This window comes from Amblyomma americanum, chromosome 5 (genome assembly GCF_052857255.1).
Source record: "Amblyomma americanum isolate KBUSLIRL-KWMA chromosome 5, ASM5285725v1, whole genome shotgun sequence".
NCBI lineage: Eukaryota > Metazoa > Arthropoda > Arachnida > Ixodida > Ixodidae > Amblyomma > Amblyomma americanum.
In genome coordinates, this window is record NC_135501.1 from 117,125,929 (window position 1) to 117,152,503 (window position 26,575).

At 50.8% G+C, this 26,575-nt stretch overlaps 1 protein-coding gene across 1 annotated transcript in view; it reads right to left on the bottom strand.

The window, feature by feature from the left end:
• LOC144134953 (uncharacterized) overlaps positions 1-26,575 on the bottom strand; it is a 120,296-nt gene that overhangs the window by 37,478 nt on the left and 56,243 nt on the right. Inside the window, exons 11-13 of the mRNA XM_077667740.1 lie at positions 25,223-25,280; positions 22,769-23,010; positions 1,947-2,172 (exon numbers count right to left, since the gene is read on the bottom strand). Coding sequence (XP_077523866.1) covers positions 1,947-2,172; positions 22,769-23,010; positions 25,223-25,280 — 526 coding nt within the window. The remainder of the gene's footprint in view (positions 1-1,946; positions 2,173-22,768; positions 23,011-25,222; positions 25,281-26,575) is intronic.

The window sequence follows — 26,575 nt, forward strand, 5'->3', positions numbered from 1 at the left end:
GAGGAAAGGAAGGGCGCATAACTGGCTCCCCGGGTCAGTGGATGCCTCAATCGCGCTTCCAGGCACGTGGTGGCGTTTAGTGATGAGATCTGGGCTGCGTGCGTTAGCGCTGACCACGTTGTGACCGACAAGCGGCACTGCGGCAATAGGCCGCAGCGTTCATTGGCTGACCAACCTCTCGCGATCAAGAATTAATTTAACTGTCACCTGCCAGGGTGGCAGCGCGGCCGCGCTGCCCATCCAACGTGCGGAAAGCACTCAACGTTACAGACGCCAAGCCGCGTCTACTTCACCGATACACCAAAGCTTTTGCTCTTTAACCAGGTCCAGTACTAGTTAAACCGCCGCTTATTTTTTTCTTTTTATTCGTTCTTTTTCTTTTTGTGGTTTCTTCCTTTCTTTCCCTTTGCCTTTCGTTCTTTTTCCTTTCTTGCTGCTTCGCTGCCGTGCTTCCTTGTCCATATTTCAGTGCGAAAGCACTTCTTCACGATGACTAACAATGTTTGTGTGAAGTTTGACTTTGAGGGCGACCTTGGCGAAACCTAGGATAGCAATAGCCCGCGCCGGAATGAAGTATTGCCGCAACTGGGTTTCCGGTCACGCCTCATGTTAAGATGCAGCAGACTCTCGCGCAGTGCATTGCACGTCGTCGGCTTCATCTACTTTCATTGGCGGCGCGACCAGGTCAGATCGGCTATCCTCCATCACAGCTTACCCTCAGTCTAATATCGTCGCCAGGCGCAGCGAAGACCCAGCAAGGCAAGGCCATGCGCCAACCAGGATAAACTTATGCTAGCGAACATCTACTCGGTTTAGCTACGCTAAAACGTTATGTTTTCATCGCGCGATTTGCTTCCATAGCACGCCATGCAGGTTGAGCTTGCTATTGCATGCAAAGTTTGACTTCGTAATTTCCTGTTCTGTCAGGAAGAATTGCTTTCCTAACAAGCCCCCATGAGCGCTAAGCTCCGAAACAAGGTGCATTCCAGCGATGGGAGGAAAGAAATCTCATTTTATGATAGCATAAACGAAAAATACTGCGACTTTCTAGTAGGAGGTCTAGGACACGATACGATGCCTTCGCTGGCCACAAGATGTCCTCGGGATCCTGCTTTAGAGCCGCACGAAACTTTGGGCTGAAGATGTATACAACCGGCCCAGCCTTAAGGTATCATGCTCGCAGGCTGCCTTTTCGTTGCTGCTGCGCCTTATGGCAGAGCAGGCTTGCGATAACATCATATGTGAGCTCGAGCTCACCAAGCCCATGCCTAATACCGAGCTCTCCGCAAGTCTGCTTCCTTGTCGAGTGCATGAGCCTCGAAACGAAGGCAGCAGTCGCGCGCAATAGCTTAATATTTGGCCGAATGTGCGAAACAGGCACGTAAAGCATGCGAAATCTTTTTTGCGCTAGCATTTGAAATGGCGACGTAATCTCTGACTAAACCAGCTTCGGCGTTCAGGCTTCTCTGCGGTGCACATGGACAAGCAGAGGCAAGAATGACGACGTCACGTACGGCGGCGCTCAATTTCTAGCGATGAAGCGGCCGTTTCAAGGAAGAAAACGAATGCCGTCGCACGCACAGCGTCATGTAGACAAAGGCAGTGGATATCTTAAATTTCGGCAGCAATGACGTCGCCACGGGTTTCCCCGCACTCCTCTTACAGAGTGAGGAGAAGTCTGGACATCGTCGCGGATTTACTCAGCGATTACTGCACTGTTTTAAATGCTAGCGGAAAACTAGATCGCAGGCTTTACTTAGACGCCTCATAGTTTCGAACTCCTGAATAACGTCTAATGCTCAAAAACCCGTTTCACCTTCCATTTAACAAAACGCAACCCGCAAGGCACTCGCGCTTCACCTATCCTGATTCTCTTGCAGCGCTCTTCATATTTCAGTGGACCAACCGTTCAGGCTCACTCCTACTCTGCGTTAGGCGATGCTCACCCTGTCGACATTGAGGTCCCGAAGGTGGTCTTAGTGTACTTCTTCGCGGCAGACTGGAGCACTCCGAAAGCTGGGCCTTCATTCGTCGGAACGATGGCGCCTTTGTCGTTGTCGTATTCGACGTCCGTGAAGAAGACGATATCGCACATCCCATCGGGAGGCACCATGGAGCTCCTAACGCCGAACTCACCGAAAGTGCAGAGGAGAACCTTGGGCTTGCCTGTTCCTGCAAAGGCGGCAGCGTAGCGAGAGCACTGCAGTCTGCTGCATTGGAGAAATGCGAAAGCATTTGCGAATTGACGTCAGCAACTTTTTCCTGCAAATCATCGTTGTCACGCGACACTTATAACGTGGCCCTTAGACGATGTAAGCAACTTTTTTTGCAAGTCATCGTTTTCTAACATCAGTATACATCCCCAGTACACTTTAGCGTCGTGCACACCACACCATCTTCACTTCGTGCCTCTCTAACACATTTGAACCAACGAAACAGGCAATAAAGAAAAACAGACCCTTTGTGGTGTATGAGCCCGCCTGGTCCCGCCTGGTACGCAGAGGGTGTGGGTTGAAAACCCTTTTACGGCTGATTTGTTTTTTGAATGAGGTCACGTGAGAGGCTCCAATTACTGTGGACAAATTCTGCGAAATGCCTCTAGTGTCGGATTTTCTTTCGCATGAGTCATAAAATGCGTTCGCATAAAAACGTAGTGAAGCAACATGTGAATGACAATAAAGCTCGTTCTCGTTAGGAAGGAAACTTAACCGCAATTCTTTGGTGTTGTGTTTTACGGCGCATTAGCGCCTGAAGCTGCCATGCGCCACGCACTCGGCTACAATGTGTATATTGTCACCAAGTGGTGACTGCAATCCGCGGAGCAGAACGACAGCGAAAATGGCGTCTAAACAAAACTCGCGCCCACATTGGACTGAATCACTCTGCGGCGGCGTAGCAGCAAGCGTGCTCGGCGGTCGTCCAACAAAATGCTCGCCGCTTTCGGCCGTACTCAATGGAACGCCGAACTCACCGAAAGTGAACACGAGCACTTTGAGCTCGCGTGTGCCTGCAAATGCGGCAGCGTGGCGAGGAGTCTAAGGTTGGGTAAACTTGGACGGCACTGCAGTCTGCTGCAGTGCAGAAATCCCAAAGCATTTGCGTTTGAGCGTGAGCAACGTTTTTTTGCAATTCATCGTTGAAGGTAGGCGGCGACGTAGGCGTTATCTTCTTCGATAACATGGGGCGCATGGCGTCTATCGTGTTGGTGGCCTCCCTGCCATGAACGAGCCTGAAAGGCATCATCTGGGTGGTCTCCTGCAATGCGGAGTTCTAAGCGAAGACTATGAAAGGCAGGATGACGTCCCAGGCCTGCTGCTCGGTATCGACATACATGGCGAGCATATCGGCGATAGTTTTGTTCAGGCGCTCGCTAAGTCCGTTGGTCTGCGGATGGTGCAGTTGGCATCCGGTGGCTCGTTTGCCTGTGAAGCAGGATGGCTTGTATCAGTTCCGCCGTGAATGCTGTTCCTCTCTCCGCAATGACCACATCGGGAGCGCCGTGTCGCAGAATGCATACCGCGAAAAATCTGGCGACTTCTGCTGCTGCTTCGTTCGGTAGGGCTTTTGCCTCGGCGTAGCGGGTCAGGTAGTTGGTCGCTATGATGACCCATTTATTTCCAGCCGTTGACTTTGGGAAAGGGCCAAGCAAGCTCATGCCGATCTGCTGAAAGGTCCCTAAGGGGGGTTCATTGGGGTTCAGAAATCCTGCTGGTCGGCTGGAAAGGGCGTTTCGTCGCTGACAATCTCGGCAGGTTTTCACATATCGAGCGACACCGGCAGAGTCGGGGCCAGTAATACTTGCCTTGAATGGGGGGATCGCACGAGAAAATCCGAAGTAGCGCGCTGTGGGCCCGTCGTGTGAAGCCTGAAGACCTTCGCGCAGACTCACAGGTACAAGAAAGTAGGCTGTTTTGTTTGCTGGGAAGTTGTTCTTCACGAGGACATCATTCTGTACACAGAACGGAGACAATCGCTTGAACGAGGCAGGGGGTGAAGAAACCTTGCCTTCTAAGTACTCAATGAGGCGTTTGAGGTCACGGTCCGAGCATTTATACTGTGCAAAAGAGCTGGAGCTGATAGCTCCCAGGAAGGCGCCCTCATCGTCGTCCGGCGGTGCTGGAGCTACTGGGGCTTGACACAGGTAGCCGGCATCGGAGGGCTTACATCCGTACTTGTAAACGACGGTGACGTCATACTCCTGGAGGCGCAGACTCCATCGAGCGAGGCGGCCAGAGGGGCCTTCAAATTGGCAAGCCAGCAAAGCACGCGGTGATCGCTTACCACCTTGTACGGTCATCCGTACAGGTAGGGGCGGAATTCCGACGTAGCGCAGATGGTAGCAAGGCACTCCTTCTCAGTTGTCGAATAGTTAGCCTCGGCCTTCGACAGGGAACAGCTAGCGTATGCGATTACTTTCTCTAGCACGTCAGTTTTCTGAACGAGGATGGCGCCTAGACCCACGCTGCTTGCGCCGGTACGCATTTCAGTCTCGGCGTTTTCATCAAAATGTGCGGTGATCGGCGGGGACTGTAAACGACACAGAATTCCTTGAAGGCTTCTGCTTGCGCCGCTTCCCATTTAAATGGCAAGCCAAAGCCGCTGCGGTGGCTCAGTAGTTATGGTGCTCGGCTGCTGACCCAAAAGACTCGGGTTCGATCCCGGCCGCGGCGGTCGAACTTCTAGAGGCTCGGGTGCCATGCGATGTCAGTGCACGGTAAAGAACCCCAAGTGGTTGAAATTTCCGCAGCCCTTCACTACGGCCTCCCTCATGGCATCTGTCGCTTTGGGACGTTAAACCCACATAAACGAAACTAAAATGGCAAGTCTGGCTTTGTGAGTTCGGTCAGAGGCTCCGCGATGTGCGAATATTTTTGACAAATCGTCGGTAATGCGCTCACAGTTTGAGGAGTCTGCAAACCGCTTTCTTATCGGCCGGCGTTGGAAACAGTGCGATAGTAGCTGTGTTCTGCGGGTCTGGGCGTGCTCCTTCCTTGCTCAGGATGTGGCCAAGAAAAAGAGCTCTTCAGAGGCAAATTGGCACTTTTCTGCTTTCAAGGTTAGGCCGGACGACTTGATTGCGTCTTGTACTGTTCGAAGCGTTTCCAGGTTTTCTTCAAAGTTCAAGGCGAAAACAACGACGCCATCTAAATATACCAGACAAATCTGCCAATTCAGGCCTGCCAGTACTGTATCCATTACTCGCTGAAATGTCGCTGGTGCGGAACAGAGACTAAATGGCATCATGAACTCATGGTCACCGTAGGTGCTACGGATGCCAAGAACATGGAAGCGCTCATTTAAGGGAACACGGCGTTGCTTCTAGAGCGAGGAATCGGCATCAGAAGAGTCATCGCACATTTCCACAATGGTCAGGCCGAAGTACTTCTGACTCACTTCAGCGAGGAATACCGGCACATTAACAGAGGAACGACAATAGCTATCTGCGGCGTTACCGGGATTTCACCCATTCGGAGTAAGGAATGCAGTCTTCTAGCGATCTCTGTCATCGACCTCAATTTGCCAGTAGCAGCTCTTGAAATCCATCCATGAGAAATACTTGGCGTTGAAGAGCCGTTGAAGTGTGTCGTTGCTGCGGGGGAGGGGATACACGTCCTCTTTTATGTTCAAGCGGCGATAGTCAACGCAGAATCGGTGCTCGCCGTCTTTCTTCCTCACTATAGGACGACCGGTGCCGCCCAGGGGCTCTTTGAAGGCTGGATGACGTCGTTGCGAAGCATTTCTTCCACTTGGTCCCGCATGCCTTGTTCTAGCGGCGGCACACAGTAGGGGTTGTGGCTGGGAGGTCGGTCGTGCTGGTCGGTTAAAATGCCATGCTCGGCAATAGGGGGTTGTCGGACCTTCGGCGATGACAAAAAACACTCGCTGTAGCTTCGAAGCAGATTGCAGATCTGATCTTGTCTGTTCCGGGATAGGGCTTGGTTGATGCCGAAAGCGGCGAGTTGTCTTGTTCAGGCGAATCATCTGCCGATGGATCGGAGAGGCGAAGGATTCTCGTACGTCGGATGTTTCGCCGCAGATAGCCATCGTCGTTCCTCTGTTAATGTGCCGGTATTCTCCACTGAAGTTAGTCAGCAGTACTTCGGCTTGACTATTGCGGAAATCTGCGATGCCGATTCCTCGCTCTAGAAGCAACGCCGTGAACCTCTCAATGAGAGCTTCTATGTTCTCGGCATGCGTGGCACCTACGGTGACCATGACGATTGATCGAAGTGGGAAGCCCACTTGCTCATCTAGGACACTTAGAGCAACATGCTGCTCCATGGTGGTCATTGAAGGGATGGCTTCGTCCGTCGAAACCGTGATGAGCTTGGAACGCAGGTCCATGATCGCCTGATGCTCATTAAAGAAATCGATGGAGAGTATCACGTCGCAGGAACACTGCTGTAGTACTACGAAGTTTGCAGGATAGGTGTGTCCCTTGACTGTAACTCGGGCTGTGCATCGCCACGACGGTGTAATGAGGTGGCCTCCGCCGGTGCGAATTTGAGGGGCGTCCAGGCGGTCGTAGCTTTCCTCGATTGCACGGCAAAAGTTCCATTCATCACCGAATAATCGGCGCCCGTGTTGGCTAGTGCCGTAACTTTCCGGCCGTTGATAGTCCCTTCTAAGTCGGATGTCTTGGCTCTTGCATTGCACCTCGGCCTCGGCGTCGGGTCACGGCTTCCTCGCCTATGGGAATCGCGGGGGAGGGGGATGACAGGGGGGGGGGGGGGGCGTGCCGTCGTAGCTGCTCCGAGTGTCAGCGTCGTTTTGAAGGCAGTTCGCGTCGTGGTCGGATTTGTCAGTCGGTGCAGCGAGTGCGGCGTAGTGGGTGCAGCGTCTTCATGGGGCGTGGTCGGTGGAGGATCTCAGGCGTTTCGATCATAAGCAACCTCACCTCTAGAGGTTGCTGTCGTTAGTTTGCCCTACTGGGGCTGGGAGAGCTTCCTCGTACCGCTGTTGCGTAGCTGCGACGTGGCGACGCAATGTGCGAGGTTGACGGCGATGGTGGGCGCGGAAAGCGGTTCGGCGTGTACTCCTCTCGACGCAGGTACTCGTCCGATTTCCTGCGGACGTTGTCCGAAGCGTGGTCGTGGGGCGTTAACGGCAAATCCTCGAAGACCTACACGTCGGTACGGCTAGTGACGAAGAATATGGCCGGCCTCAACGCATTGGAAGCACAACTGCCGGTTCTCGGAAGTCCTCCACGCGTAGCATTACCTGGGGCTTAATTGAGCGTCACTCATAGGCTGGGCGGGTGGAGGCTGGAAGGCGCCGTTAGGGAACAAGTTGTTCGTGTCGGAGAGGACGTAGGGGGTGTCGTTGGGGCTGAGAACCGCGTAATGCAGCGGCGTAAGTCATGGTCTGGGGTTCTGTGGTCGTCGGGGTTCCAAGTGCCTGTTGCACTACTTCTCGTAACACATTCAAGAGAATCCCTGCTTGCCGCTGTGGGGAGGATTGCAGCAATAGGCGAAGCTCCTCGCGGATGATTTCGCGGATAACTTAGCGCAACTTGTCCCAGGTGGTAGTCGTCGTCTCCGGACGAATTGCACAGGCATAAGAAGAGCGGTTGTACTGCAGAGCCAGGACGGACTAGTCTGGCAAAGAGTTGTTCTTTTACGCCGCGCATTAAAAACAACTTTCTTTTCCTCGGCCATTTAGGGTCAGCGCAGCGAAAGAGGCGCTCCATCTCTTCGACTTAATGCGGACGGGCTTATTCGGTAGCTGGATCCTGGACTCGTGGAGTCGTTTGGCTCTTTCTTCATGGCACTGGTGAATACCTTCAAAAGTTCCTTCTTGAATAGCTTCCGACGTCTCGTGATTTTCGTACCACGTACGTGCTGAGCCCGCCAGTGAGAAGAATGCCTGTCTCATTTTTGCCTCATCATTCCACTTTTTGAATGATGCCACGCGCTCAATTTGACCCAACCATTCTTCGGGGTCTGCGCCTTGGGATCCATTGAAGGTAGGAGCCACCCGCGGCTGTTGCAGTATGATTGATGTCGACATCTTTGGCGAGGTTGTGGTGCTCGTATCAGCGTCTTTCTTTGTCGCGCGTGGTCCGGCCGGGTCTCGAACTCAGGCTGCTCTCCCTGCAGACGTCGGCTGGCTCGGTAACTAGGGGATCATCCTCGGTGCGAAGCGCAGAGGGCTGGCGTCACAGCCTCAAGGAGGCGTCCGGAACGTGGAAGGCAACCCCGCACCTCATCGAGATTCCATGATGTGGTGACTGCAATCCGGGGAGCAGAAAGCAGCGAAAATGACGTCTAAGCAAAACTCTTTATTTGGGCTGACTTGCGCCCAAAATGGACTGAATCACTTGGCGGTGGCGTAGCAACAAGCGAGCTCGGCGGTCGTCGAACAGAACGCCCGCCGCTGTCGGCCGTGCTCAATTTAAAGTTGATAGTGAACTTTCTAGATACGGCGTGCAAAGCTACTACAACATTCTGGAACAACCTAGATTCGGCTCCGCCTGGGTGCGAACAATCGAGATATATCTGGTCTCGTCTTGCATCGAAAACAAAGCGAAAAAGCGATGAACACTATAAACAGCGATAAGCAAAACGATAAAGCGATAAACAAAGCGATAAACAGTACGAAGATTGGCGGCAATACGTTGGTTAAAAAAACAGAGAAACTTGTAAATATTTTGTTGTTTACAGACAAAACAGGTGGCAAAAAACAAATTATGCCTTCCCCCAAGAGCAACCCAAAGTTTAAGGGAATGATGTGTTTCCAGAAGAATAAAGTGCTTTTTTTCAGTCTTTCAGGCTTTTTAAAATATGTGTTATTTGGGGCAAATGTAGCAGGCCCCTCCTTTGAAGTTCCGGTCCGTGCCACTCTGTGTGAGGGCGCCACCTGGCAAAACACTTCTGGAGTATAGTCCGGTGCAGTGAGCTAGTTTAGACACCAGAAGTGATTTTGCAGGTGGCACACACCCACACGAAGCGGCACGGACCGGAACTTGAAAGGATGGGTCTGTTACTTTTACCCCCGATTGTACATAAAACGTCGTTCACTGTGCCCTTGTCTCCGCATGCTTGGTGTAGTGTTTTTTGTATTCATTCGCGAGAATCACATTTTGTATAAATGTGTAATCAAGGAAAAGAAGGCACACCCTTAACAATACTTTGTGATTTGTAGAGCACACAGCTGGTGGGATATCAGTAAAGAAAAGACGAGGGTAAAAAATAACTGACAGACGCTCAGATGCAGTGAAGTGCGTAATCAAATATTTTTGAGGATGATGGTCTTCCATTTGATGCTTTTCCCTTTTACCGTATCCACTGCCTGGAAATGGCGCCAATTATTTCGCTTAATTTTTTATGCGTTGATATTTGGCTCAGTATACAAATTTCACTTCACTTGGCCCGCCGTTTTGGCTCAGCTGGTGAGGTGTAATCGTCGGCGTGATTCGCTGACGTGCGCTCGCTTCCCAGGGAGCTTCTCCACCGCCACTGAGCACACGCTGATTGGTCTTTATGCGGCAGTCTGCCGGGGGCCTGGCACCATCTAGCGCCTTCAAGGCGTGCGCATGCGCACTGACGGGTCTCCGGCTCCCGGTGCTCTGGTAACGGTAAAACTACATTGTATACTGTCACAAATGGATTGCAGAATAAAGAGGCTAGGCACAGGCCGCAAGGAATCAAGCAGTGTCCAGCTGCAAAGAGCACGCACGACTCACTTCTTTGTCCTCAAGGTGCCGCCCGTGGACACCTGGCGGCATTATTCCCCGTCCCCATCCAAAAAAGGAAGCAAATACGTGGGCGCACTTGGAGCGAACGAGGTGCCCGTTACTGCGTAAAGTACGCCTTCATACGTAGTATGTGCACGACGTCAGGCTGCGGTCGACAGCGCGAACTGGGAGAGTGCCATCGTGGAGGACTTCATAAGTCACATGCGTGATGCGGCGCAGCACCGTGTAGGGGCCAAAGTAGCGGCTCAGGAGCTTCTCCAACAGGCCGGGGCGACGAACCTGGGTCCATACCCACACTTTGTCGTCGGGGTGGTACCCGACGTGGCGATGTCGTTAGTTGCAGCGTTCTGCATCCGTTGCCTGCTGCCGGCGGATGTGCATACGGGCCAGTTGGCGGGCTTCCTCTGCGTTCCCGGTAAATACCTCCGCGTCTGGCGTCAGCGCCTGGTCGTCAAGGGGGCACGGAAGCTTGGCGTCGAGCATTGTTTGGACATCACGACCATAGACGAGGCGAAACGGCGTTAATCGAGACGTTTCCTGAATCGCCGTGTTGTAGGCAAACGTCACATATGGGAGGATGTCGTCCCAAGTCTAGTGCTGTACGTCGACGTACATTGCGAGCATGTCTGCTAAGGTTTTGATGAGGCGCTCCGTGAGCCCGTTTGGCTGCGGGTGGTATGCAGTAGTCTTGTGGTGGTTCGTGTGACACAGCTGAAACACCTCGCGCATGAGCTGCGCTGTAAACGCGGTGTCCCTATCGGTGATGACGGAGGACGGGGCGCCATGTCATAAAACAATGTGGTGTATGAAGAAGCGTGCGATTTCAGAGGGTGTACTGCGCGGCACCGCCTGGGTTTCCGCATAGCGCGTCAAATAATCAGTCGCAACTATAGTCCACTTATTGCCAGAAGACGACACAGGGAATGGGCCCAGAAGATCAATGCCGATCGACTTGGTCAAAAGGTGCGCACGGTGGCGCAATTGGTTGGAGCAAACATTCGGGCTTTAGCGGTGGTGACTTACGACGCTGGCACTCACGGCAACCTCTGACGTAGCAGTGGTTGGTCTTTGCAAGTTCAGGCCAATAATAAATAGCCCTGACACACTCGAGCGAGCGTGCGTGCAAATCCCAAATGGCCAGAGGTGGGCACATCATGACATGCCGGAAGGATGTCGTCGCGGAGGTCTAAGCACGACTAGAAGGCAGGGCCGGTCACCGTTGCTGGAGTTTTTCTTGAACAGTACACCATTGCGAATGCAAAAAGAGGACGAGTGGCGGGAAAAGTGCCGGGGTACGTTGGAAGCATGGCCCTCCAGGTGATCCATGATAGACCGCAGGTCAGCGTCAGCACGCTGCTTTGCCACTAAGTCCGAACTGCTGATCACACCTAGTGAAACCATTGTCATCCTCTGCGCGGTCATCCGCTTTCTCGACAGGTGCGCGTGAGAGCGTCAGCGTCTTCGTGTTTACGTCAGGACTTATAGGGAATTGGGTAATCCAATTCTTGAAGGCGAAGGCTCCAGCGTGCTAGGCGGCCTGATGGGTGCCGGAGATTGGTAAACCAGCGCAAAGTATCGTGGTCGGTGATCACTTTAAAATGATGGCCATAGGTATAAGGCCGAAATATCATCGTGGCCTAGACGAAAGCGAGGCACTCCTTTTACGAGGTGGAGTAGTTGATTTCAGTGTGCGATAGCCTGCGACTCGCATACACGATCACACGTTCCACGCCTTCTTGATGTTGAACGAGAACGGCACTACGCCCGATGTGTCTAGCATCGGTGTGAATCCCGGTAGCAGCCTCCTCATCGAAGTGAGCCAGCACAGGGGTAGTGTGCAGCCGTTGGCGCAGCTCTGTGAAAACATCCTGTTGTTCGGCAGTCCAGACGAACGGTGTATCGTCACGTGTTAAGCGGGTGAGAGATTCAGCGATCTTGGAGAAGTCACCGATAAAACGACGGTAGTAGGCGCTCAAACCCAAGAAGCACTTGAGCGTTTTTTTTTGTAGTAGGACAGGGAAACATGGCTACGGCGGTAGTGTTCTCGGGATCGGTTCGTATGCCATCGGCGCTCACAACATTTCGGAGATACTTCAGCTCTTTGTAGCCAAACTGGCATTTCTCGGGTTTAAGCGGCAAGTCGGACAACCGCAGGGCGTCCAATACGGTCTGCAGGAGTTCCAGGTGTTGGTCGAAGGTTTCTGAGGACACCACCAGGTCATCTAGCTAAACTAAAGAGGTTTACCATTTGAGGCCAGCCAGAACAGTATCCATGATGCGCTGAAACGTCGCTGGCGCAGACTAAAGGCCGAAGGGCAATACCTTAAATTCATGTAGGCCGTCGGGTGTTATAAAGGCCGTTTTTTCTAAGTCACATTCATCAACCTCAATCTGCCAATATCCGGTCTTTAGGTCGACCGACGAAAAATACTTGGCGTGGCGAAATCTGTCGAGCGAGTCGTTGATGCGAGGCAGCGGGTAGAGGTCCTTTTTCTTTATGGCCTTCAGCTTACGGTAATCCACGCAAAAGCGCAGTGTCCCATCCTTCTTAACAAGCACGTCGGGCGACGACCACGGGCTCTTAGAGGGCCTAGTAATGCCGTCTGGAAGCATCTCCTTCACCTGCGTTTGTATTCCGTCGCGTTCCTTTGGGGAAATGCGCTACGGCTGCTGTCGTATGGGGCGAGCGTCATCGGAAGTGATGATCCGATGCTCCGTGACCGTCGTTTGCGGCACGTGCGAGGAGGATGCGAAGCAGGTTTTGTACCGGAGCAGTAGCGCGCGGAGGTCGCGCTGTTGAGTCGCTGAGATCCCAGAGCTAATATCGATGCGATCCAGGGACGTGTCCGGACGGTCCATGACCTCGGACGCAAAGCACTCAGTAACATCGGCCAATTGGTGGGCCCACGCGACGGCAGTAGCTCGGAAAAGGTGACGAGGCTCGCTCGTAAAATTGTTTAATAATCAGGAGTTCCGACCGATCGTCACGGAGGTGGATGACACTTCGGGGCGCGCAAATGCCACATGTAAGCAGCAAGGAAAGGTTGCCCTCGGCGACTGCAGGTCCATCACGTAGCGCATCATCGCATTCGACGCTTTCAAAAACGCTGGAGCGCGGCGGGATCAAGACATTTTCAGTGTAAATACGAAGGGAGGAGCTGCGTTGCCGAACGCCGGAGGTGTCGGCTTCCGCTGTCGAAAACGTAACGATTCTGCGCCCCAGCTCACTAACAGCACCATTCTCACGGAGAAAATCTACGCCCAAAATCAGGTCACGAGAACAGGCGCGGAGCACCAGAAAGCTAACTACGAACGTCGAGTAGCTGATCTGGACCATAGCCCTGCACTGTCCAAGCGGAGTAATGATATGGCCCCCCGCCGTCCGGGCCTGCACGCCAGAGCAAGGTGTAACTTTGTTGAGAAGCGCTGCCAATTTGCACTCGATAATTGAAAACTCCGCTCCTGTGCCCATCAACACGCTAATGCTGTGACCATGCAGAAACACCGGTATGTCGAGGAAAAAGCGGTCCTTCAGTTCAGCTTCTGTCGTCAACGTCGCCAAATCTCTATCATCGGCTGTCTGCATCGTCAGGGGGTCTCTACAGCGTCAATATCTAGCGACCACGCCCCCGGAGGTCGCTGCCTTCAGTTTTCCCAGCGATGGCTGGGCGAGCGGTCCGCCGTCGCTTGCGAGGAGTTCTGCACATTCGGAGAAAACGACGGACAGCAAGGTGACGGTGATCTGGTATGACTGCGCGCCATGGGCCGCTGAGGTTGCTGGATCATGTACTCTTCAATCTCATGGCCAAAAAACCGGGGCCTTGACGCATCAGAGGGAAACCCTACAGTCGAAGCTCTCGATATGGGCACCGGCGGAACAGGTGACCGGGCTCCGCACAGTGGAAGCACAAACGCCGGCGGTCAGGGCCACGCCAGACGTCAGCTCTGTGCAGGGAGTCTCGATTACACGGGATGCGGTGCTGCCCTGGCTGCACGGAGGGTAGCAGCACGTCGTGATGGTTGGTAAAAACTGCCGCTGGATTCGGTGCACGGCGTCGCAGCGCGTCAGTGTAGGTCGGGCGGTGGAAATGATGGTGGTTTTGGGCGGGGCGTCGCAGAGGTTCAGCGTATGTCAGGCGGCAGTAGGCTGTCTGGGAGGCTGTGACTCGACGTGTAGTAACGGAGGCCTGATAGCTTGCAGCACCTCTTCGCGGATAACGTTCATAAGGGAGCTGGCCGCTGGCTGCGACGTACCACACATCTTCTCTAGCTCCTCACGGACCACAGCGCGGATCATGTACCGGAGAAAGTCGGTATTGCTGTTGAAAACCGGGAGGGACTCCGTAACAGAAGCAGCAAGGACTGGCCGGTCGTACGCGGTGGAACGCTGCCGGAGGACCTGCTCCATCGTGACTGCCTCCGCTAGAAACTCGGTAACAGTGCTGGGGGGGGGGGGGGGGGGAGGTGGGGCTATGCACGAGGCCGGCGAAAAGCTGTTCTTTCAAATCACGCATTAGGTTGCGCAGCTTTTTGGGTTCCGTCATGGCTGGGTCAGCCCGTCGGAAGAGCCGCGTCATGTCTTGGACGTACATGGTAACAGTTTCGTTGGGAATTTGCATGCGGGACTGCAAGGCTGGTTCAGCTCGCTCCCGACGATTAGCGCCGACATACGCGGCGAGCAGTTGACGTCGGAGCTCAGGCCATTATAGAAGAGTGTCCTCACGGTTTTCGTACCACATTCGAGCACCGCCCTCCAAGCTGAAGAAAACGTTCCCCAGCTTGGCGGCGTCATCCCATTGGTTAAATGCGGCGACACGTTCAAACCGGAGGAGCCAATCTTCCACGTCCTCCAGTTGAGTCCCGTGAAAGGGCTTTGGTAGCCGTGGGTTCTGGAGGGTGTTGTACGCGGCGCGTTGTATGACCGATTGAGGAATATGCGCCGAGGGAGAGTCGAATGGCCTGAGCTCAGGAGGCAGTCGGCCAAACGGCGAGGTTGTCTCCAAAAGTCCATGCTCGGGGGCAGTCCAAGATTTCGGCTGCTGACCCGGTGCACTGGCGTGTCGACATGGAGAGGTCTGGGGTCCTCGGTGTTCGGAGGGGTGTGCGACGTACTCCAGAGCGATTTACCCAGCGCACTCCACCACAAAATGTTACAAATGGGTTGCAGAATCAAGAGGCTATGCACAGGCCGCAAGGAATCAAGCAGTTTCAGCTGCAAAGAGCACGTGCGACTAACTTCTTTGTCCTCAAGGCGCCGCCCGGGGACACCTGGCGGCAATACTAAATGTGTCTACTATTCTGCCAACCAGGTGTTACGCCCCTCATTGTGAGGAGATTTGTTACGCCTTCGAACAGAGGTTAGAGCACCGTACTAATGTGCAGTTGTTCAGACATCCGTGTACCGCACAATTATTAGTTTCTCAGGGAGTATTCGCGGAAGAAGCTAATATTAGTAAATATTGTCTTCCTGTAGTTTCTTCCTTCTATAACTATTGCATTCGTACTCGATTCGGTTTTAGCAATACTTCGTGTTGACTGCGTGAAGGAGCTACACAATTCATATCTGATTCAGTTTTGAAAACTCACTATTTATAAACAGGTCCTTGCACGATATAGGTATCCCAGTCAATACAGAGCTTTCATAGAATATGAAATTACGGCTTTTTTATGTTTGAATGCTTTGCAAGGCATGTACTTTCAGGGAGGACCTTCAGTTTATCAGGGATCGATTTGCTACAACGCATTAAAACAATGTATTTCAGAACACAGCATATTGTGCTTTAATGTCCTACCTACTACACTCCTTGTTCACATTGTTAGACAATCCCACACTAGGTAACGAACAATTGCTTTCGTCCAACACAAAAAAAATGACTCGATCTTTGCACGAGACGCAGTTTCCATAGAAGATTCATAAACGACAAGCCAGAAAATAAAAGTCGTAGTAAAAGATAGAGAACGTACTTCAGTATTACTTCAGCACTTCACTATTACGTTGAATAGCAGCATACGCATACGGATATCAGATAAGTGTAAAACAAAACTTTACATGGCTTCTTTATTTTTTAGAAGCACCCACCACACCACATCAAACAAATATCAACATTTAGCCTTTGGGATTTTCTACTTTGCCCATGCTTGAATGTGTAAACAAAGCGTTCGGCTCAATCTTTATATGCTACAGCAGGTCATTCGTCTCACTGCTAGCCAGGAAGGCTGGCTGGGCGAAATCTGCGCAAAAAGTGTCATTGAAAGTTAGATTTCATATTTTAAAGCATAAATGCAAGTCTATCTCTAGAAGCTCATTTCTATAGACTCACTTTCTCATTGCTGGTATTATTTTAGTAACAATGCACCTGTATTTTTATTTAATATTGCAAGCATGAAATAAATGATTTATACCAATGCATGGTACCTGGAAATTAATATACAAAACTTTTTACAACTAACCCAACAACCTTTAGGGGCATATTTGTTTTTACTTTTACTTCATATCTTTGCCGTTCTTGTAAAGTAACAATCGCAACCGTATTTGTGCCCGCAGCGGTGTCTTAGTAGCTTTGGCGTTCAGCTACTACTCTAAGGCCGCGGGATTAATCATGGCCGCTGCGGTTGTGTGGCAATGGAAGCGAAATATAAAAAATTGCGGGTGCTGCATGATGTTTCCCAATGCTAAAGAACACAATGTGGTCTAAATCCTCATCACTCCGCTACAGCATCCTTCATCGTCCATCTCACTTCGGGACGTTCATCCGAGGAGTTACTTTAAACACTATTATCAATGCGAAAGCATTAGATGGCTCAGTTGTAGGTTATCTGTCCGCAAAAGTTGTCCGCAATATATATACAGCGCAGATGGTTCGGGTTATAGCATAAAAATAAGAAAATAAAATTAGTGTCTAGGTGCCAACCGAATCCGGGCCGCCGATTGGCCCACTCGGCCGCGTCACTTCGCCCTCTAACGCTCAATAAAGGCGCGTCTGCTAAATGTGAAGTTCTTAAAAACGTATCTTCAAAATATGTAGTGAGGCCTACATTAATTGTAGCATGTTAATTACTTATGCTGTAAACGAGCGAGCACCAAATTCCCTCCGTTTCCGGTAAATTTCCTCCGTGCTTGGCGTGCAGCCGTAGCCACATCAGGCGGCCCCCAATGAAACACCCCACTCGTAATGTACGGGGATGGCCGAGCAGATGATGCAGGTGGCGTAACAGCTTTCGCATTTCCGCACGTAAGGAGACTTAAGTACACTTCATAATTTATTAATCTGCTTTAACTCCTTTATAATTGTAAGAACTATTGTAAATATAATGTAAAGGAAATAAGCTAAGTGTTTCTGTATCGCTGTAAACGAATGCAGCACATAGCATTCTGGATCGCCATGCATTTGAAAAAAAATACAAGGACTTTGTGAACTTCCTACTGCTTTAATGTACCCACAATGTTTAAACTCTGCGGCAGCAAACTGCTTGATGTACGCAGCAACTTCTGTTTTTTAAGTGTATAGAACTGCATTATAAAAACTTCCCGCCCACAACAGAAGCTTACGCGTGCCTTTTGTAGCACCGATATAAAGTGGTTTCTTTTTTTTTTTTTGCCACGCTAGCTGTCAACCTAGTCGCGTTCTTGCCGTGCCAGCGACAACGCACTTAAATAGGTATGAAAGAGAGGAGGATCAGAACGCAAAAGCGTGGAGAGGACGCGAAGCCGCGTGGTGAAGAGCATGGTTAAGTATAGGATGAAATCGCACGTAATGCACGCGCCTGCGAGTCGGGCGAACGACAGACCCGCACGTGACCAGCCGGACCATCGTGATCCGGCACTCGGCAGCGTAAAGCATTCCTCATTAGCAGGATAACCTACTCCTACCCCTCCTATAATTTCCGCCGGAGGAAAGAGGAAGCTGTGAACAGCACTATATGTTCAGCATGAAAAGCGGCAGTAAGGCTGCCCCAGTACGGCAGCACACAGCATCCCCTCCGACTCCGCATCTACAGCACGCTCGTAGGACTCAACGGAAAACAATACCGCCCAAATCCACCACATATCCCGCACCAAACACGCCCGGCTCACACTTGACCGTCCCAACATCAACCCCATAGGCGACGTTCACACCACGGCCCCATTGCGATAGTCCATAGCCGCCATCAAACCAACACCTAAAAACATGCTACCTGGCCGCCATGATACGCGGCGCCAGTTCAAAGCCAGAGAACTGGATGCCACATACATTGATGACGAGCACGAAATACACGTTGACGCTGCACAACAAAGTGCAACCACATACGTGGCTTGTGCAACCATGCCACAATCCACTCTCGTCCCCACCGCAACAGTAAGAGTCCACTCTCCCACCACAGCGGAAGAATCCGCCATCATCGACTCATGTAAACGCAGCCCTAAGAGACTCCAAAGGAGTGACACAAAATTACTTGGCAGGTTTTATCTGCCACCCCGCTGAACGCATCCTTCGTGGCTGCACTCCCGACCAAAAGATCAATCCACTCTGGGTACCCGCCCACGCGGGAAACTGGAAGCAAACGGGTCGGCCGACTAACCCGAGGCCTAACCAACTTGCGACCGGCCCAGACGCTCTTGCCTAGGCTCCCCTGACCTTTGCCGAAATGGCCAACCTCCAAACAGAAATGAGAGACCACTCCCCGCCTCCCCACCACGGCTTTAATCGAGCGCAAGCCACCATGCTACGCAGGTTGCAGACACTCGATCCTTCCCCATTCTAGACTATCACTCATTACAGACGGGGAATACGACCGCGCATGCCAAAAAAGTAACCAGATAAATATCGCCCCTCCCCTCTTTCTTTCCCTCTCCATGTTATTTTATTATTCGTGCTAGCCGCTGCTCAGGTGCTTCAGGTTTCGGTGGCTGATGCCACGGCTTGCAACATCTTTTCCTCCCATTCTTATTTTATTATTAAATAGCCACTGACAACCACAACAAATCGCCATCCAGGCGCATATCGTCTGGGGTTGCGCGGGACACCCACCCCGACGAAACTTACTGCCAGCCCTGTCGGAGGAAAGATGGAACCAACTCCTCAGAAGGCCAGACAAGACCATCTACGGTCGCTTCAATGTAGGTGGGGAGTGGCTCTATTTTATGCTTCCCTCTGCGGGGATCATTGTTCAGAGCAGGGGTAGGGGGTGGGGGTGGAAGGGGGGGGGGCGGTCGGAGAATGGCAGCACGGCGCACACCAGGCGGGCGTCTTGGGAGCTTGGCTGGTAGGACTTGACTGATGAGAACTGAACGTAGTGATGACAAGACAAGGTTCATGGCACTCACTTCGTGGGCTCAGGAGCTCGCCACCACCAGGGCGCCACACCAAGCCCGCCTGCCCTAAATCCCGACATTCTGTGGCAATTAAGTTTTTTCTCTCTCTCGCCAGTGTCGCCGACGAGTTTTTAGCTATTTTTTTTATTTTTCGCCGATCGCGAAATGCAGCGCTTTCCTCAGATATCGCACCTTCGAGAATACACAACATACGGCGAGTCGGACGTACTGCGCACTGAGTCACTGGATTGGATTAGAAAAAAAATTGTATTTCGTCAAGAGCTCGGTGATCGGAGGACTGTGTTAGGTGGCCGTTAGTCCATGGCCGTTGGCGACCTGGTCGGCCCACTCGACGGCCCGTACTTGCGTATTCGGGTCTCAGCTCACCAGCACAACCTCCCACCACTCGAGAGAAGGGATTTGTACTTGCTCCGCCGGAGGCGGTTCTTTACACTCTCATAAGATGTGGTCGTAATTTGCACGTTCGCCGCTGCGGAAAAAAAATGGGGTTCGTAATGCGAGTAATACATGAGTGACAGTTGCGCGGGGTTCGTGAGGTAGCGCGTTTGAAGCAGTCTCCACGTGGTTTCTTGTGCTTTTGACAACGTTTTAGCCGGCGGGGGATAATCTCGCGTGCCCCAAGGTGTGACGGTGGCTAATGTCACTAAAAGATGCCATGCCGTCCCTCGTAAACTCCGGACGAATAGGTCAGCTCCTTGCCCAGGTGACGAAACCTCGTGTTTTATTGTGAGCTGCCTCGTTCCCCGGACTGTGTGAGCGGGACGGCACTCAAATCAGTTCGATCTCCCTGGAAGGTAGGGCTGTTTTTTAAGAATGCTAAGGGTGATGGGTGCTATTCGGCCCCACCGCAAAATTGAGAACGGCGAATTTTCAGTCGGTGAAAATATTATCAGCGGTGGTATTAGCTATAGCGAAATCTATTGCCGCCTCCTATGCAAACTCGGAGGAGATTGATAGTCGCGGCTGCGAGCAGTCCGTCGGGTCCATCTACCGCCACCAATGCGTAGGCTTTGTTGTGTGAGTACTCCGCTGCATCCACATGCACTGCCGAGTGCTGCCTGTACTTTTCGTGCAGATCGCGTGCTCTGGCTCGACGAGAGCCCTCGTGGTGCACGGGATGCATGTTCTCGGGGTGTGGTTTTATGAGTAGGTTCTTCCGAGTATGTTTCGGTAGCCGAGTTTTCGCTTCTCACGGAGGTGCGTTGCCCAGTCCAAGACGGGAGAGAATGGCTTTGACCGCATTGGCACGAGTGATTCTTTCCGCTTGTGTCGTGAGGTATGCTTCGCAGAGTTCATCTAGCGTATTGTGCATGCCCAGCCCTAAGAGCCCCTCTATTGACGTGTGACGCGGTAGAACGAGAGCGGTCTTGTGCGCCTGTATGATGACACTTTCGATTTTATTCTCCGCTGCTTATAGGCGGAGGTAGGGGACCGAGTATACGACTGTTTAGAACGAAGGCCTAAAACAGACGACAAAATTTTGTTTTCCTTGACGCCCTGTCTTCGGTTGGATATTCGTCTGATGAGTCTCGTCTGATGAGGCGGAGGTAGGGGACCGAGTATACGACTGTTTAGAACGAAGGCCTGAACCAGACGACAACTATTCTTTTCCTTGACGCCCTGTTGCGGTTGGATATTCGTCTGCTGAGTCTGTGGCAATTAAATTCTTTCTCTATCTCGCCAGCGTCGCCGACGAGTAGGAGGTGTTCCCCATTCAGGGGAAAACCTCCTACGCATACATTTAAGGGAAGCGGGGGAACGTAGTTTTTTAGGTGTACGCCTCTGGGCTTGTTTCTGAGTACAAAGAGTTCAGATTTTTGTTGCGAGCGCGAGAGGCCCGCCGCTAGGGCATATGTTTGTTTCGACTATGTCTACCGCTTGCTGCAGTGTACTCTCCACTTGGCCGTCACTCCCTGTATTTAGCCACATAGTTATGTCGTCCGCGTTGAACATATGATGCAACCCGGGTATGGCGGCGAGGTTGGAGGGAAGTTTGATGAGGGACAGATTGAACAGAAAAGGTGAGAGGACTGAACCTTGAGATGTTCCTCTGCCCCCTAGGAGGATGGGGTCGGACTCGATCGCACCCACTGCGAGCTCCGCGGTCCCCTGAGAGGAAGGAGCGGATGTATGTGAATATCCGCAACCTGGGATTAATGTTAGATAGGTTCGTGAGGATAGCCTCGTGCGAGACGTTGTCGAATGCCTTTTTCATGTCTAGGCCGAGCAACTGCCTTCGTGCCCGTCCCTTGCACATGGTCAATGATGTCGGACTTCAATTGAAGCATGACATCTTGTGTATATAGATGCGCTCTGAAGCCAATCATGCTAGGAGGAATTAGGTCGCTGTCTTCCCCAAACCCTTGTAGATGGTTAAGGATCACGTGTTCCATCAATTTGCCTAAGCAGGAAGAGAGTGATATGGATCTCATATTATCCATAGAAAGTTTCTTGCCGTTTTGGGAATGAAGATGACTATAGCATGCCTTCAATACTCTGGGATTTTTTCTTCGCTTCACTAGGTGTTCATGAGGTCCGTGAGAGCCTCGACCGAGCCGGGGTTGAGGTTCCTAAGCATTTTGTTTGTAACTCCGTCCAGACCGGCCGCGGAGGGGCTGCGGAGTTGACTGAGGGCTTATCACACCTAGGCATTCACGATGTCCGAGTCTAAGGCATCGTTGGGGATCCCCTGGTAATCCGGCAGTGGGTTACCCGTGGTAGTATTTGGGTATTTGGACATTTGGGTGGTAGTATTTGGGTGTACCACTTGTCAGCTGACTACTTTGCGCAGACTAGAACTGGGTGGGGTCTTATAGGTGGCGTAGTAGCAGCCATGTCTATTTACGGGCCATCTTCCCGTTCATTTTATTAAAATGTGGCCCCACTGCTTGTCTTGTAGTTCTAATGTGTACTCTTCTATCTTTCGCTCTTGCTCTGGGCCTCTCACATCCGCAGTAGTCTAGAGTCAGAAATCTGACTCTGTTCCTCAACCGGTTGCTCGACGGTGGCAGGTTTTGTGTCTTTATTGAAGGAACCGACCCATTCCACCGCTTCTGCAGGCTGAGGTGAGTTGGGCGTGGTGTGAAATGATGTAGATATTATGTAGTCATCACCACCTATGTCGTGGCCTGTGTTAGACCACTTTAATGTTTTTGGTTAACGTCAGATCAGGGGAGGTATCCACGCTGACACTATTGCCTATGCGTGTGCATTCTGGGGGGTAATTGCAGAATGAATAGCCATAAATTCTGTATTGTTTCCCATAGCTTATTTCCTTTGGGTTCAGCTTTCATACAAACCCATACCTGGTGTACATCTAAATTACAGATGTACGTTACCTGCAAATTTCCTCCGTGCTTGAAGCGCAGTCGTAGCGCTTTGATGGGGCACTCACTAAAAACCACCCTCGCAATCTACCGCGCTTATCTGGCAGATGGCGGACACGCATGAGGAGGAAGGACACGCAGTTCAAAGAAATCCTTTCGCATTACTGCACCTCAACAGACTTGCTTTTAGTCCGAGTGTTCAGGCTTTCTCTGCCCAGGCCGCCTCCCAACAGGACAGTTCTGTCAAAATGTTGACATGAAACAAAAATACTGTAGCGTTGCGCATGTAGCCAAAATTGAGTAAATCCGCTCGCGAACCTGATACGGTTCCATATTTTGTTTGTTTTTTCATTGGTATTTTCGATCATGTGTTCAGAAAGAGAATGAGCCTTTCGGAGAGGGCGCACAGCACAAGCTCGGTTGTTTTCGTACCAGATCCAGGCTTGAGGTTCTGGTTTCCCAAACGAACGCGTCGCTGCACCGCCCGTTGAGGCCGACTGCTACCACTGCCGCCCACGTTCACCGGCACCTTCAGTGGGGACGGGATATTGAAGTGTCCAAAGCTCACGTCGACATTAAGGCAGTACACTGAAATCCACTCGTACTGGTCCCAGGTGGTGCCGTCGCTCAGGGCTACTTCGAGGTCCTTGCCGGTATATTCTTCAAGAGCTTCGCTGCAGAAACAATGCGCCAGCCACTGTAAGGCGAATTTCAAGCACGAAATTCCAAGGCGGAGAACAAGCAGAAGGAGATAAGGCAGCTCAAAAGAAAGCAAATATAACAGCTTTCCAGCCGCGCCTGTTTCCGCTCTCTGCTCCAGAGCCGTGAGGTGGTGGCTACACCGCCCTCGTCCCCGAAGCACCGTAACAGTACAAATCCAGAATGCACGGGACCGTTAGCACAGAAAGGCGGACTGCATAAAATGAACATACACAATGCGGCTAACTCGAGGTGTTAGTAGCGATGTGCGTCATCTCCTTGTCTGTTGTCCGTGTCTATAGCGCTAACAGTTCGGCAAACTGTGCACCAGCTAGCTTGAGAGAATGCTGTCAGAAGGGACAGCACAGTTACGCATCCTCATGCTGACACATCACATACTGTCGATACCAGCAATGTACCCACTCAGCCTTTTCGCCCGGCCCATGTTAATAGACGTTTAGCGACCGTTAATATCGAGTCCCGTATTCTAGGACATCTTACACTATATAGATAAGATAGCCCAAAAAGGACTGTAAATGACTGACGTTCCCTTTTACACTCTTTATCACAACAAGTTGACCCTCCCCCCCTCACACGCACACACAAAAAAATCAGTAAAATATAGCAATCACGTGATATACTAATTTTCCGAACGGTCGGCATGAATACCTCTTCGCACCTCTAGGATTCAAATTACTTTGTAAGCGTGTGCCCGCCGAGCTAAAAGATAACTACGCTGGCTTCCTTGTCGCTGCTGACTCGTTTGTCGTCTCTGTCCTTGCTGCTTCATGCAAGTTTGTCATGATACAAGACACCGGAAAATCGCCGCCTTGCACACCAATGTGCAGCGCAGACCATGAAGAAGCCAGCGAGTTCACGAAACGCTTCGTGTTGCTCCGCCAGCGCCGCCAGCCCGCGAGAGGCCTATAGCTTATTCGAACTAACATGGAGGCAGCATTGGCGGTAACGCGTTACAAGCAACGGCGTTATTGGTAACGCGTTACTTTTTTTCAGCGACTTAGCAAAGCACTCGTTACCATTTTGGAACTTTAACGGGCAACGTACTTGCGTTAACATTTTTCGGTAACGTGAGATGTCACGTTACTAGATACTTTTTATTCCAACTGCCCCCCCCCCCCCCCAATGGCCTGCTTTAAAAAAGCGCAGATCACTAAGTGACGTTGCATGCAAACAAAATGTGCCGGTGCTCTCGAGGGCTCTTGTTGCGGCTCGCATGCATGCAAGAAAACACCTGCCCTCGATGACGCACCAAGCTAAAAGAATTGGACAGAAGACCCATAAAGCACGGAAGAGGTGTACGAACACGCATTCATGCACTTCCCTTCCTCTAGCTCTCTTTCCCAAACTACTCACTCGCACAACTCTCTAAACAGTGGAAGCATGCCAAGCATTTTGAGACATCACAATTTTCAGAATTACTGTAAATTTGTCAAGAGTCCAGCTATGATTCCTTTGTAAAGTTAGAATTGAGGATGAAGTGTTATTATGAGTTTAATGTGACATAAAACATCTTCACGATGTGTCAGTGTTAGAAGCCATCACATGTAGCTCAATAGGCAACTTTAGGCCACTATAAAATTGCTAATCACCTGCACATTTGTGCAAAATATTATCGTTAAATCATGTTTTCGGGAGAAAGCATTGTTTGGGCTATATGTTTTATGTAAAATATGAGATTTATAAAATTGTTATGCGTTCTTGAAACGAAGACGCACTGATTAAAATTGATGGCCATGAAGTAACGGCAGAGGAACGTGCGGTTCCTTCTTTTCGGTGACGGTAACGCGTTACCTTTTTTTGTGGCTAACTTAGGACGGTAACGCGTTCCTTTTTTCTTAGCGTAACGAGTAGCGTATTTAGTTACTTTTTTTAACGCTTACAACACTGGTGCTTATCTGTCTATTGCGGCTGCGACCGCATAGCTGCCTCTTTCGCATTGTCTTGAACTGCATTAAGAGTATGGTTCCAGGGAAGTTGGAATGATGCAGATTTGTAAAACCGAATTAGGCTACTTTCCTGGAGTACATAAGAAGCGTGAGCAGCAGTGCCAAGCACTTAAATCTATACACGGCAGCACTGAATTAGAGCAAGTGACTCCAGCACTAATATACCCAGAGAGCGCAGACGACTCCTATTTTTTCAAAGATGGTTTTGTTCTATACTTACGTGAGCGGTTTGCCATTTGGACTCTTTATCTCTCCTCTTCCGACTAAGATTACAGTGTCTGTCACATGCAAGAGACAAAGTTAAAGTTGCATACTGTCAGTTGAGGAATTAATAAGAAAACGAAAACGAGATGTATGCAGGCACCACATATTAGGTTGTGCTTTCAATTAAAACGCTCGTCGTCGGAGGTGGAGGACCACACACCGCACTCAAGCGAGAAGTAGCATGTTAACTGTGAGTCTGGTATGAAACATACTTTGGATACTCAAGCTCTGTAACAAAGCAATCTGCAGCACCATGACTTAAGTATAGATATGATTAAGCTTACGTTATTGTTATTTGGCAGCATAACAGCAATTTCGGAGAAATTTAATTTAAAAAGTTTGTCGCCAGAATATTACATACATATTAGAAGGTGTATATCTTGATGCTGAATTTTTTTTATGGCGCAACGGCGTCTGTGGCCAAGCAGCGCCATGTCAGAAAGTTTTTTCCTTCTACTCAAGGTTAGGTCAACGACCCATTCCCCAAGCATTGCACCCTAAAGAAGCCGAGGACCCGGCAGGGGAAAGCATGTACCAATTACATCAGCGGCGGGTGCCCGGCGGCACTGGGAATCGAACACCGCACCTCCCGCATGCGAGGCGGATGTTTAAATGACTAGGCCAATGCTGCGGCCTTAAGATGTACTGTATTTCACATATTGTAGGCTTTTGGCACTAAAACGAAACATGAATCCAGTTGAGAATAATTCATTCCACCTGACTAAAGGTATATATTTTATCCATAACTAGTTTATCCTGAACAGCATTCATGACTCGACTTAGTGCCAAGAGCCCACAAGGTGTGAAAAAGTCTGGATTTCACAGAACCTCAGCTCTTTAGTTTTATTATAGAAATGTTCCTGCTCTATACCACTTTTCGCATGCTCAGTTGATAGCTCAATTCCATTAATGAGTTATCAACTCCAGCTAATGTTTACAAGGCACCTGGAAAAGGCTATCAGGGACTGCGACAGCAACTGCGACAACGTTGACAGAAAGAAAAAGCGTTAAACCCAAAATGGCTGGAGTACCACTTCATTTAAGGATATGAGAAGCGCTGCGTCAGTAAAAATATGCGAGGCACAGTTCCAGCTAAAATTTCGAAAATACTGTTCATCTTTTAGGAACACGTGAATCACCGTTGCACTTACCCGAACATTTTGCTAAAATAATTCTACGGATGCTTACGGCGCTCACTAATGCGAAATTTGAGCGCAGCTCTGTAGGTGTTTTATTTTGCCATATATTGAGGCAAAGAACTGAGAGTTACGCGCATGTATGTACCCTTTTTAGGTAACACTCCTTTACC